The 13,414-nt window shown below is 49.4% G+C and overlaps 1 protein-coding gene across 2 annotated transcripts in view; it reads right to left on the bottom strand.

The window, feature by feature from the left end:
- The window catches only part of LOC111614660 (papilin-like), a 48,172-nt gene that overhangs the window by 20,494 nt on the left and 14,264 nt on the right, over positions 1 to 13,414 (bottom strand). For both annotated transcript variants that reach the window (XM_023356056.1, XM_023356115.1), the window contains exons 5-28: positions 12,356 to 12,458; positions 12,154 to 12,287; positions 11,966 to 12,089; positions 11,817 to 11,897; positions 11,583 to 11,755; positions 11,380 to 11,512; positions 11,188 to 11,314; positions 6,182 to 6,386; positions 5,922 to 6,107; positions 5,678 to 5,851; positions 5,405 to 5,584; positions 4,663 to 4,804; positions 4,413 to 4,596; positions 3,288 to 4,343; positions 2,861 to 3,213; positions 2,616 to 2,792; positions 2,363 to 2,539; positions 2,126 to 2,302; positions 1,878 to 2,054; positions 1,626 to 1,805; positions 1,351 to 1,560; positions 1,116 to 1,286; positions 859 to 1,053; positions 602 to 787 (exon numbers count right to left, since the gene is read on the bottom strand). In XM_023356056.1, coding sequence (XP_023211824.1) covers positions 602 to 787; positions 859 to 1,053; positions 1,116 to 1,286; positions 1,351 to 1,560; positions 1,626 to 1,805; positions 1,878 to 2,054; positions 2,126 to 2,302; positions 2,363 to 2,539; positions 2,616 to 2,792; positions 2,861 to 3,213; positions 3,288 to 4,343; positions 4,413 to 4,596; positions 4,663 to 4,804; positions 5,405 to 5,584; positions 5,678 to 5,851; positions 5,922 to 6,107; positions 6,182 to 6,386; positions 11,188 to 11,314; positions 11,380 to 11,512; positions 11,583 to 11,755; positions 11,817 to 11,897; positions 11,966 to 12,089; positions 12,154 to 12,287; positions 12,356 to 12,458 — 5,005 coding nt within the window. The remainder of the gene's footprint in view (positions 1 to 601; positions 788 to 858; positions 1,054 to 1,115; positions 1,287 to 1,350; positions 1,561 to 1,625; positions 1,806 to 1,877; positions 2,055 to 2,125; positions 2,303 to 2,362; positions 2,540 to 2,615; positions 2,793 to 2,860; positions 3,214 to 3,287; positions 4,344 to 4,412; positions 4,597 to 4,662; positions 4,805 to 5,404; positions 5,585 to 5,677; positions 5,852 to 5,921; positions 6,108 to 6,181; positions 6,387 to 11,187; positions 11,315 to 11,379; positions 11,513 to 11,582; positions 11,756 to 11,816; positions 11,898 to 11,965; positions 12,090 to 12,153; positions 12,288 to 12,355; positions 12,459 to 13,414) is intronic.

Genomic DNA, 13,414 nt, shown 5'->3' with positions numbered 1-13,414 from the left:
CTTCTGTAGCACGTTCAAAAGCTATTTTTCGAACGGAATAGATACAATTTGGCCGTATGTGCAGCGTTGTAAAAGAAACTTCTCCGGATTTATACACCGTCCAGGCGGAGCACCGGAGGACTCCGATCTACTGGGGAAACGTAAGAAACGCGGAATAAAGGTTAGGGAAAATGTAGCCGCGTTTCATTAAGGACATATCTCGAATTGAAATAAAGGAACAGACTCCTGGCAGACTCGGTAACTTCGGATCCATACGTCACAAGCCGGTGAGTGCAATCTAAGAACTATATACAAGGTACATACGTTCGAAAATAATGTTTTGTCAGAAAAACTCTACAGAATTTTGAAATTTATAAGAAATCTTCCAGGTCGCCATTTCGCTTTTCCCTTCGATTGCGTTTTGGAAAATTACTCTTTTTTCACTGGAATTTCGGTTTTAACCGTTGGCACGATTTCTTTACTTAGAAAACGTAAAATACGTCCGCCAGGTGTCTGACGTTTTACGTTTTGCTGATTACTCCCACCAGCGTGGTTTTGGCCTTCCGCCTTCAGTCGTGCATCTGCGCGCGCGCGGGTACTAGGCCTGAAGAAGTGGACTCACCAGGTTTGCTTCCGCCGTGTTTCTTCACGCACCTCTTCTCGCAGTCTTTTCGACTTTCGAAGCGGTTCTCGTTGCCTTCGCATCCCCCGTAGACGAAGTTTTTGCACAGATTTTCGTTCTTGTCATAGGTCCAGCGGAGATAATAACCCAGACAGGGACCGGGATCTTCCTTCTGCTCGCAGGCGTCTGTGGTTAGAAAATGCCTTTAGCCTCTATCCCGGCGACATTGTGGTCAGGCCACCGGCATACAAACTTACCGTCCGCTACCGGAATTTGGGTGGGAACGTTCTTCCTGCAGCGGAGCTCGCAGCTCTCTCTGTCATCGAATCTGTTGGCATTGCCTTGGCATCCAGAGAATGAGAACTCCCAGCAGCGATCGGCAGTCTGGTCGTAGTACCACTGGGGAAAAGAGCCACTGCAAGGACCCTGCACCTTGGGCAAAGTGCAAATATCTGCAAGCAAAACGCGGTTAATGCCAAACGACAATGTCGTTGCCCTTTTAGCTACTTCCTACCTTGAGAATCTCCACACTTCTTCACGCACTCTTTCCTAGATCTAAAGCGATTTCCATTTCCGTTGCAGCCTCCATAGTAGAATTCCTTGCACACGCCATCGGTTTTATCATAGAACCAGCGGATTTCTTTCTTTGAACAAGGTCCCGCCTCTTGTTCCAGGAAGCAATATTCTGAAAACCAAGGTTGATGAAGGACGAAAGTCGGCTTTGGGCTTTATTTCCCGCCCCCACTCACCTTTGCTGAAGACGTCTTCAGGAAACTCGGTAGAAGTGGGTTTGCCACACTTTCTTTCGCACTCGTGGTAAGAGACGAAGTTGTTTTCGTTGCCCCCGCACCCGCTGTAGTAGAACCTTCGGCACTGACCTGCGTCAGCATCATGGTACCAGCGTTCTGCAAAGTCAAAACAGTTGCCGCTCTCTCGGGGCAGGTGACAGATGTTTCTCTCTGCAAACCAGAGTGGTCAGTGGCGGAAACTGAAAGGGCCCCTCCTGGTTTTCCGGACCACTTACCTCGGTCGGACAGGCAGGCCCTCTCACAGTCGCCGCGGTTTTCAAAGCGGTTGGCATTTCCTTCACATCCTCCGTAGTAGAACTGTTGGCATCTACCCGCAGCTGAGTCATAGAACCAGTGCAGTATGGCGGCTCGACACGGACCTTCCGCCTTGGGCAAGGTGCAGATGTCAGAAGACACTGAATGGATATGAAAAGAGTTAGAATGGTTCACTACCCGCCGCCCCCGTAAAAAATTCCCGAGTTGCTCACCAGCCACGCGAGTGGCGTTGCAGATCTTCTCGCACTGTCCCTTGGTGACAAATCTGTTTCTGTTCCCCCGGCAACCGCTGTAGATGAATTCCTTGCAGTGCCCATCCATGTAGTCGTAATACCATCGAGGAAAGTTCCCTAAGCATGGACCCTCCACTTTCGGCAGGATGCAAATTTCTGAAAGAAAAATCCAGTGCAGACGAGTGTAAAAGGGGCAAAAGTCTGAGGGGAAGCTGGCGCTAATTTACCTCTTTCGCTGGGAGCCGCGCATCGCTCGACGCACAGTCTCTCGCTTTCAAAGTTATTTCCATTTCCCTTGCAACCTCCATACAAGAACTGTTTGCATCGTCCTTCATACTTGTCGTAGTACCACCTGGGAAACTCTCCTCTGCAGGGTCCGACCACAAGAGGCCGTTCGCACTCATCTGGGAGAAAAGGGGATTGAGAAAAGGATGATGGACAGAAGCTACCCACCCACTACTCACCTAGGGTCTCTCGTTCCACACAAGTCTGTCGGCAGAGTTTTTCAGTTTCGAACCTGTTGTTATTTCCCAGACACCCTCCGTAGACGAAAGAACGGCATTTTCCAGATGACTTGTCAAAGTAGTAGGAGGGATAGGAGCCTTCGCAGGGTCCCGCCACTCGGGGAAGGAAGCAGGCATCTGTAAAGAAGAAGGGAGGCGATGGGTAGGCCTGCCGAAGACAGAAGGAGAATTGAATGGGCAGAAGGGAGATTACCAGTTCCTTCCGGGGAGACGCAGATCCGTTGGCATTCTTCTTGTGTGTCGAATCGGTTGGCATTCCCGTCGCAACCTCCATACCAAAATCTGCTGCATCCTCCGTAATTCATGTCGAAGAACCACTTGACGGCATAATCGTGGCAGGGTCCACGCTCCTTGGGCAGGCCACAGGCATCTGTAAACCAGAGCGGGTCATGATGTACTTTCGTCTCTTCCTGGATAATTAATTAATAAGCCACTTACCTCCAGCAGTTCTGGTGACTGGGGGCGATGGCGTCTCAGGACAACCTTCAAAATCGGAGCCCCGCGCCGCCGTAACGCCGTCAGGACAGCATCCGTAGGGAGTGGTGACACAGGGACAGCCTTCAAAGTGACGTCCTCCAGCAGGAGTGGTCCCATCCGGACAGCATCCAAACTTGGAGGACAGACAGCCGCATCCCTGGTATCCTGGACCGGAGGCGGCAGTTCTTCCATCTGGACAGCAACCATGAGTCAGCTCTTTGCAGGAACATCCTTGGCCATCGGGCCCAGTGGCAGCAGTTCTACCATCAGGACAGCAGCCGTGAGGAAAGGTGTGGCAGGAGCAGCCATAATACCTGAAAATGAAGACTTGAGCCTTAGAACGACCAATTCTTCCAAAAGCAGATCTGAACAAAATGGGAAAACTCACCCTTGGCCACTGGCAGGTGTAACTCCGTCGGGACAACAGCCATGCGGATAGGTGTGGCAGTCGCAGCCCCCGAAATCCGGACCTCGGGCAGCGGTCGAGTTATCGGGACAGCAACCATAGAGAGAAGAATGGCAGCATCCTTCCCCATTGGGGCCTAGAGCGGTGCTGATTCCATCTGCACAACAGCCGTAATGAGTGTGGGAGCAGGCGGATTCCTCCTTCTTCGAGATGTCTTCCTCAGAAGAGGAAGAAGCGGAAGAAGAGGAAGAAGTGGAAGAAGAGGAGGTGGTGGTCTCTCGAGAATCTGGCAGTTCTACTGTCTCCTCTTCGCTACTCTCTGTCGAAGCGGGTGTGGAGGTGGGGCAATTTTCTCCTCCGGGACCGGAAGCAGCGGTTATTCCATCGGGACAGCATCCATGGGCGGTGTGTCCACAGTGCACACGCACCTCGATCTCTTCGCATCCTTCGGCCTGTGGACCAGAGGCCGTGGTGATTCCGTCAGGACAACAGCCGTAGACCGTGTCTCCACAGTCTGCCGGGGGTTCGCCGCTGCCTTCCACATCCGTGCACCCCTGTCCCTCAGGTCCCCGAGCTGCGGTTCCATCTGGGCAACAGCCGAACCGGCTCCGGTGGCACAGAGTGGAGGCGGTGGGAGTAGGTAGTCGTACCACCGCACCATCTTCCGGGCAACCTCGTCCGTGGGGCCCGTCGGCCGGAGTCAGGCCATCTGGGCAGCAGCCGTAGCGGGAGTCGACACACTCTTCTCCGGAAGAGGCCAGGTCCTCGCAGCCCAGATTATCGGGCCCCTCGGCCGCCGCAATTCCGTCAGGACAACAGCCGAAGGGGGTGTGGTGACAGGGTTTGGCAGAAACAGGATCGCAGCCCATTTGGTCTTCTCCAGCAGCGGGGGTCAGACCGTCGGGACAGCAGCCCCAGGCAGTGGTCTGGCACGAATCCGGACATCCTTCTCCTTCCGGGCCCTTGGCCGGCGTGATGGCATCTGGGCAGCAGCCGTACTTGGTGTCGTTGCACGTGTCCGTTTTAGGACATCCTTTCCTGAAATACACGTTTAAGGATTAGAGATCGCATCTTCCTTCTCCCTCCCGCAATCGTTATATACTTTACTTGAAAAGACCCAGAGCCGGAGTCACTCCGTCGGCGCAGCATCCGAATTCCGTTCCCTCACATCCTTCGGGTGGCACGTCCTCCACCGGCGGACAACCTTCGAAATTAATTCCCGCCGGCGTCACTCCATCCGGACAGCAGCCGTATTTGGAATTCTTGCAGCCCCCCACCATCATTATTTCATCTGAAAGACACCCGGTTTTAGTTGCCGCTTTTTATCCAGAGGGTAGTGATACCATCCGCAGCTTACCTTCATCGCAAGGATGAAGATTGCAAGGCTCCTTGTGAAACGGCCTGGTGCTGGGATCACACCTGTTGTTGGAAACCATCTCTTCCTTGTGGAGACACATCACCTTCCTCACCCTGTGACCTCCTCCGCAGGGAGCCGAACACTTGGCGAGAAAAAAATCCACCCGTTATTTAAATAGTTTACGAATGTAAAAGAGGTCGTCTGCCCGGACCAAATTTCGTATAATTACTCTGCCTGGTCAAGTGAGAGACGAATACGAAATTATATCCGAATCCAAATACTAAATCTTACGTGTAATTCTATCTGGTGTTTCGTATAATTGTCGGCAGACTTAAGATGGCCATAAAAAAATTCTCGCTCTGACTGGAATCGTCACAAACGTCCGTTACCTAAATACTAGTTGACCATTGGACTAAACATTTTTATTACGGGTCAACCATAACCCAGAACTGATTAAATGCTGAGTACACCGACCTAAATAATTCGGTTACTTTAAAAACGCCTTAATGATATTTACGATTTGTATACACTACTAGACTAATCCGTCGAATCGTACTTGTCTTAACGCGTTAAATAAATAATACTTTGTGCCTGCGGGTATTTTTTACGTAATTGTACGTTCGGAGCCTTTTACGTGGAGCCGAATAAAACGATTTGCTTTTAAGAATAAAAATTAAAAAAAAATAATAATACTCCGTGATCGAATTTATGCAGCGTGGATCCTCCGTACTTTGATACGTACCCTGTTCCAAGGACTAGAAAACCACATTCCTTTGCAGGGTGCCACCGTACAATTCTGCATGGATTCGGGTCGTCTGTTAGCTTTGCACTTGTTTTCGTTAACTTTCTTGACGTGTTGACCTTCCCATATGCCGCAGAATACCAATCTCGTCTGTATACCGGTCCCGCACTTGGCAGAACACTAAAACGTAAATGAATCCAAAGATGAGTAATTCATAGGAAAAGCGTTTGCTTCCGGGAAAAAGTCGGGAAGGAAGGAGAAAGGGAAACAAACCTCGGACCATTCGGAAGAGTGCCAAATGGGGTGGCAGGGAAGATTTTCGCTACAGGGTCTGGTCAGGGTGGGCAGACGTTTCGTTTCGCATTTGTCCAAGGGATAGAGATGACCGTCTTCCGTGGAACAGTGCACCTCTCTGGATTCCATCCCCAGTCCACAGGTTCCGTCACACTAAGCGAGAGGCCGAAAAGTTTAGTGGTCGGCAACGCTTTTACCGATACTTTAGCGAAAAGATACTAACTCCCGTCCAATCGGACACGATCCATTCGACTCCTTCGCAAGGTCCGGCGTCGCAGTCTCGGGTGGCTTCTGGTTTGATCTCCGATTTGCAGTTGGAATCGGGCAGAACTTCCGGAATGCGTCCCGCGTGTTCTCTCTGACAGACCACCAGTCTAGTCTGATTGCCTTCGCCGCACATTTTGTTGCACTAGAGGAAAGAAAAGTCAGTGGGAAGATTACATCCGAAGGCTAGAGAAAGAGGAAAACAAATTTACTACCTACCGTACTCCAAGGTCCCGCGTGCCATCGGGGACAGGGAACTTCCCGGTTGCATTTCCGGACGTAGGCCGGCTTGGGCGTGGGACACTCTTCTTCCGGCACCAAGGTGACGGAACCCCCGTTGACCATCCTCTGACAGTGTACTAATCGATACTGCATTCCTCCTCCGCAAGTGTGCGAGCAAGCGTCCCATTCTCCCACGTGCCACCTGTACGGTAAGAATCGGTCAGTGCCGGAGTGGCGGCAATTGTTATTAAAAGAAAAAAAGAAAGAAAAATGCGGTAGGGACGGTACTAAAAAGACAAATTGATAGGAGAGCGTCGTTTTAAAAAATATAGTCTTCTCCCCGGAAGAGAAATCTTCCTCTTCCTTCCTCCGGAGATTACGTTGAGGACGAGAGGAAATGGATAGTTGCTGGAAAGATGAATTTTAACGGTGGGTTTAAACGTTAAAAGGAGAAAAGATAAGGAGGAAAATTAAAACGCCGATGACCAGAAATGCGATTATTGCCAGAGAATCGTCTTTTTCTCGATAACAGGGAGGAAGAAACTCTCGTCTTTAATCGATTTTATAATTACGAAGACGTCGTTACACTTCCGTTACGGCCGTTTTTCTGTCGATACGAATCGACGAAATCGAGCGCGAGTGGACGCGTAACCCAACTATCGAAGCCCGGCCACTCCGATAGCACAAAATCGAACAGTTGACGGGAAAGGGGAGAATTTAATGCCTCCGTCCGACAACGCAAAAACGGCAGAGGTCGGAGGAGGAGGTAAATGCCGCTCGGAGAAAGAGTTTCGTTCCCTTTCGGTAGGTGACATTTTCCTAAACACAAATAAGACTGGTCGGGCGTCTTTGCCTTCCACTCGCTACACCTTTCCGCAACATAGACCAAGTTTCGGACGCTGTCTCCCTTCACTCACTGGTTTACCGATTCGACTTTAGAGGTCGGTCCCGCCGAAAATTTACTCTACCTCTGGTATTCATTCCCATCCTCCTGGGACTAAATATCGTCGCGAGAAATCCCGGGGAGACCGACGGCGCGAGAACTTCCTTAATTTAATTTCGGTCTCGGATTGTATTTCGGGCCTAACCGTCCCCCGTTTAAAATTGTCTTCTCCGGGTCTTCCGGCCGATTTCGCCCCCGTAACGGAAGCGGCCGTCGGGCCCGGATGCCAAATTAAAATCTCGCCCGGTAGGAGCCAGAAAAATCAACGGGGGCGCTCGTACATTGGGGACACGTGTCCACCCGTTTTGTCGCAAGGTTCTCTTCTCTTAATCCCCGAGGGAGCTCTAAGGTTTCATTTAATTTTTAAGTTAGTTCGTTACGCCTGGGTTTATAAACTGGCAGTAATTATTACACCCCGGCGTTATTAATCGTAAATTTCAAAAATATATAAAGTAAAATCAATTTAAAAAACATTGATTTTAGTTTATACAACTAGATGGAAAGTTTTTTCTTGTAAATGGCCTGGTTTATAGTAAAATTATTACAATTAGTTGGGTTTATTTGGTTACGGCTACGCGACACGTAGGCCATCTGCCGAGAATGATGCCTCCCAGGAACAGTTTTACGGAAAACTGACCCCTACTTAGGTGTTACTAACTCGAAGAAAACCCGGAAAACTCCACCTGGCTGGCCCGTTGGCTAAGTGCCAACTCACCACCGAATACAGGTATAACAGTTTCCACTCCGTGAATGTTAGTGTTATGTGCTAACCTTCAGAAATAATATAGCAGGTCTACTTCGTGCTATATCATTGTCGCAGTAATTAAGTGAATATAATTATATATTTTTAAAAATTATATCCTTTTTCGTAAGAATTAGATTTAGTTTATTATTTTGTTAAATTTTTACCAATAGATGGCGCTACGTGTAAAGCAATCAATCAACGTAGACAAAAATTAATCGATATATAGAAATTCAGTTGATCATTTGGGGTGGAATGTATGACATTACGTAAGTTAGGGGTACGTGAAAAAAACGTAACTGCCGAGTTTCGTAGCAATTAGTCGAACGGCTTAGGAGTGCATAGCGAACAAACAAACATTCTAATTTATATATACTGTATATAGAAGATTATGAACTAATCTTCTCAGTTTCTTTCTCGGTCGACATTTTTGTTTAAATCTGACCGCCTTCCCATTGGCTATAAGCGATAAATTACCAATAGTCTCGGACAGCGCGCGCATTCCACGGACGCGGCGTGCGGTCCGAGACTATTCCGAATATCGGCCACCACTCTCCATTCGGGTGGCAAAAACTCTGCCGGGAATCCGAAATTTATCGTAGGGACCGGTGTCCATTTCGCCGAAATTTGATAGGAAAGAGGCGGAAATAACCTAATTGAGGGAGAAAATAACCCCCGAAAAAACACGGTTTGAATAATAGGAGGGAAAAAGTATCCCTTTACTGGCCGGACGTAAACGCCAGTTAAGAGAGGGCGACCTCGAAGCAGCCTTTTAAATTGGTGCCACGATAATTGCGCGCAACATTCCGAAGCTTAGACGAAGACGTCCCCTAAATACCTTAATTAACCTCCGTCTTTAGTTTAAAAATGGACAATCCTCTTCGCCCCCTTTCTCTTCTATAAGTAATTATTCCCCTTATCGTCGTAACGTTAGAAAGTTCTCCTTTTCTGCAGACGGTCCCCCGTCGCGTTGCCCTAACCAAATAAACCAGACGGGCCAAAGCCCGGCCCTTCGTTCCCGGGTCTTTCCGTTCGAATAGAAAAAATCCGGCAACGAGTGGCTTAACTTTCCCAGAGACATTTAAAATTCGGCCTGGCGCCATCCGTTACGATATTTTATTTTAAAAATGTTTTTACGTTATTAATTATTACAAAATGGCAAAAAGCTTAATTTTGAAAGTGAGACGGTTTTTGTAAATGCTAATAACCAGTAAAATCGTTATTAAGTCCGACCGGAGATACACGCCACCCCATTATCTCTCCACCACCTCGACCTTTAACCAACGAAATTTAATAGCATCGACGTCCCTAATACATACTCCAACCTCCCCGCAAAATTTTAGAAATTTTCGACAAAAGACGAGGGAGTCTTTAAGTTTCTATCTCCTTGACGCCACCGGCTTCCCTCCGAATTTTCCGAAATTTTGTTCCAGAGGAAAAAAGCCGGAAAGCGTTCTTCCGCGCATTTCGAAGAAATTTACGCGCCGGGCGCAGTGTCGACGGCACTTACAAGTTAGAAGGAAGGCGGTAAACCCCACGAAAGTGCGATATTTTAAAGACCGAATCTGCGGAACGGGAATTAACATTTACGTCACCTTCCCTCCTTTGTTTTCGATTTCGACTCCGGCGACGGAGGAATTTCGAAACTCGTTTTAATTTAAAGGACTCGGTTCCGACGTCGTTGGTGGAACTAAAACAGCTAAGGGCCGGTCTCCCCTTTTCCGGAAGAGGCGATTTATCGATCTTCCTCCCCTATCGATTTCGTGGGAATTACCGGGATTCGGGCAAATTCGTCTCTATCCTTCTTCCTTTTCTCCCGGGCGCCTCCCTAATAATTTCGCCTCCCTCCCGTCCGCTCTTTAACGGTAATTTCTCTTCTCTCCTATTAAATCCTCGCACTTTCGCTGCCCGTCTTTCACGCTTCCATTCCCGGACTTCTTTTTTTTTTTAATATTTTCGTCTTTTCTCGTCACCCGTCGGGCTTTATCCCAACTTCTTTGTTACGGACAACCTTTTAAGACCTTCTTCTTACTCTCTTTTCGGTGCCACGAGTTTCTCTTTGTCGGAACGTCTATACGCCACCGTTTCATTCTTCTCCCAGACGCGCGCGTATATATTATGTAACCCGACAATGGCCACCAGAAATTCTTTCCCATTTAATTTGCCCCGAAAAACGTATAAATCTGGTTCGGGGGCGTAACTCCATTTACTTTTTTTTACCACCTCCCGGAGAAACCGCCCGCCGTCCGCGCGACATTTCTAAACGTACTATTTCACCGCTCCGGTTTCGTAAACGTGGTAGAGAGAGCGGGCGGGCCGTTTCTCCTCTGATAAAGACCCGTATTCCTTCCAAAGGGATAAAGGAAAAGGGGTTTTCCTTTCTAGCAACTAGGCCCGCGCCTTTTCGGCCGGGGGCAGCGACCGAGAAGACGGGCACGTGCACTGGGAAATATACGTCTACCAGAAATCTCCGACGAAAACGAAAAAAAAACTGGTACAGTACCGTTAAGCGCAGACGACGATCAAGATAATGTTTACCTACCCGACATTTAAAAAAATTAAAGTATGAAAACGTATATTATGGTTAATCACAACGTAAAAAATCTGCATATAAATAACCGAGAATGCATATATTTACATAATAATGCGCTCTCTCCTTTCTCTCCGACCAGATGGCGCGAGAACTGTCGTTTCCGAAACTTGGAGGCTAAAATCGCGGCAGAGGAGCGTCCGGAAGACTACGCCGACCCGTCCGTATAAATCTTCCCAACGTCCTTAATTAAAATCGTAGGAATTATTTGACCCGGGAGCGGTCCGAAACCGGAAAAATGCGAGTAAACAAAGCGGGCGGCGAGAATTACGCGTACCTCGAAAGTCGATGCGTCGCGATGGCTTTCCTAGAAATTCCATCCCATCAAAATCATTTTCCAGCGCACAAAGGAAAGGAGAAACTTTTAGGAAAATGGTAAAGGTAAGCAATATCCGGACGACGTATATCGTTTATTGTTATTTCTCGTTCGACAGAGACCACGATAAACGGTAAAAGCGTACGGAAGGAAACGCGCGCTTAGTAGTAGGTAATCTTATCCCGGCAATAAAATTTATTTATTTAAAGCCGGCCGTGCCCAACCTGGCCAATTCCCTTCCATCCCGCTACGTGATTCCCACTCGAGATACGACGGCCGTCCAAACTTCGCCTTTCCAAAAACCCAGAAACCGCCATAACGGGCGGGAACTTGCGCCGTTACGGAATGTTTGCGACGGTCGGGATTACGTAAACGCGTTCCTACCACCCTCTCACCGGCCGGAACGACTCACCTGGCGGGGCAGGGTTGAACGTTGCAGCTGCCGTTGATGGGAGGTTTCAGCGACGGATCGCATAAGTAATCGGCCACCACCTCGAAGTTACTGGTCCTGGCGCAGTTGACCGGACGCACCCGATGACCTGGGAATGCAGAAAAGGGTTAATAGGAAGGGAGAGCGTGGGCCGGAGGGCCACCGGTGACTCACCTCCTCCGCACGTCTTGGAACACTGGCCGAAATCTCCGTAGATCCACGAATAGGTATCGGGCTGGGCGTTGCTGACGCCGTTGGGAATGGAGTACTCGTAGCTGATGCCTTGGTTCTTCTCTTGGTACAGCAACTGAGGGAGGAGGGCACGTTTCAGATGTCGAGGACCGGCAAAACGAAAGAAAGAGCGCCGCGGTACTTACCACGATGAAAACGGATTCGGTGATGGGTCCCAGGGCCCTTAACGTTTCGGGTGCCAACTGTCCGTGAGGTTTGCGTTCGTAGTGGAAGGTGGTTCCGGCGAACTTCAGGCTGCGAGGAAACTCGATCCTCCAGTTTCCGTTCAGGTAAAAGTGTCCGGTCAGATTCCTAATGGCTGCGGACGGAAAACGTCAGAGCGACGATAAACCCGGGCCGCGAGCGATAGCCATGCTTACCCAAATAGTTGTTGGTGGCGTGTCTCTCTTTGACGAAGATGTTGGTGGCTCCGGCGGGAATCAGCAAGATGTCGTTGTAACCTGGAAGAACCGAACGTCCCCATAAAATCGCATCGCCGGCCGAAAAACGGCGCGCCAATTTCACTTACCGACTTGCAGATTATCCAGATCGAAGAGTCCTTCCACCGTCTTGCAACTGAGTCCGTCGCCTCCGCACTCTCGACATTTGTCCTCTTTGGATTCCGATCCCAGCATCATGTCGCAACCCACCGGCTGAAGCCAGGAGAAAGTGTTAAACGAGAAAGGAGACGGACGGGGAGAAGAGACGGGCGCTTACCATGCACGTTCCGTCCACGCAAACGTCCAGAGAACCGTCGTCTCGACATCTAGTTCCGTCTATCACCTTCCTGGAATGGCGATAATAAAACCTCTCCCCCTTGGGCATGCAGTTCAGCTCGCAAGAATTGGGTGCTGAAACCAGAAAAAATCTTGTACTTCGGCAGAAATCGGCCGGAGGAGCGGGCGAGTATTAACCTCACCTTTGTGATAGGGGACCCATCGGTAGCGCTTTCCTTCGAAAGGGATCCGGTCGAAGTTGGAACATTGCTCTTCTCTGAAGTCTTTGGACCCTTCCGGACAATCCTACGCGGAAAAAATCCCGTTAACCAGCCATTTTTAAAGGAACATTTAAAGGGAATAGGAAGAGATGGAAGCAAAAAGTAGAAGCGTAGAACGAGGAGAGGGAGGAAATTAGGTAAACGGGAAGGACGTCGTGTTTACATTTCCAGTTTACGATGGCTGGAAGGGATGTAAGTACCGGTACTTAACCCGGTCGGAGTGGCAGACCCACTCTTTCCAGTTCGGAGCGCGTGAAATACCGCGGAGGAGGATCGTAAAGAAGATAAACGCCGCCGTCGGAACAAAACAAACACGGAGTTTCGATAAACGAGTCGACGACGGACGTCCGGCAAGTTTTTCTTTTTTGGCAGAGGTCGAACCGAAGACGCTTCCCGGCCCTCTCCGACCGACAGTTCCGGATTCGAAGCGTAATTAAAACGCCATTTCCTATTTATACGTTTCGGCCGATAACGAATATAAAAAAAAAAACAACATAATGGTTGGGGAAGTCGTGACGTCATCGGATCTCGTCCGGGAGGGGCGAGTAAATGAAGCACGTAAGCGATAAATGAATCGAGGTCGAGGGGTCTTCGGAGGATTACACGCGTTCTTACAAGATTCCCTTCTGGGTAACCACGCTCTTAAATAATTCAACCCCGTCGGCCCGCTACGTGTAAGAATCCGGTAATCTCGTTAAACGTGCCAAATCTCGACCCGGGAAAGCTCGTAAATCCCCATCGAAACGTCGGGAGGGCGAAGGTAACTCCGAGTATCCGTCGGCGTTTAAAAAAAAATCCCATTGTCTGCTTAGAGAGAGCGAAACGCCACTCGATTCGGCTTCCTTCGCCGTCGTCGAGTGTCGACCGCACCGGAAAGACGGCCATTCGATATCGGTACGCGACGAATGGGGCTTCTGGGGCGTGGTCCGAGACCCGGAGAAGCGCGTCGACCGATTCTCCCTCTTCCATTTTTTGGGCCGG

Source organism: Centruroides sculpturatus, unplaced genomic scaffold, assembly GCF_000671375.1.
Source record: "Centruroides sculpturatus isolate CEXI.00-Female unplaced genomic scaffold, Cexi_2.0 scaffold18, whole genome shotgun sequence".
Taxonomy (NCBI): domain Eukaryota; kingdom Metazoa; phylum Arthropoda; class Arachnida; order Scorpiones; family Buthidae; genus Centruroides; species Centruroides sculpturatus.
The sequence above is the reverse complement of the archived record's forward strand: the minus strand, read 5'-3'. Positions and strand labels throughout refer to the sequence as shown.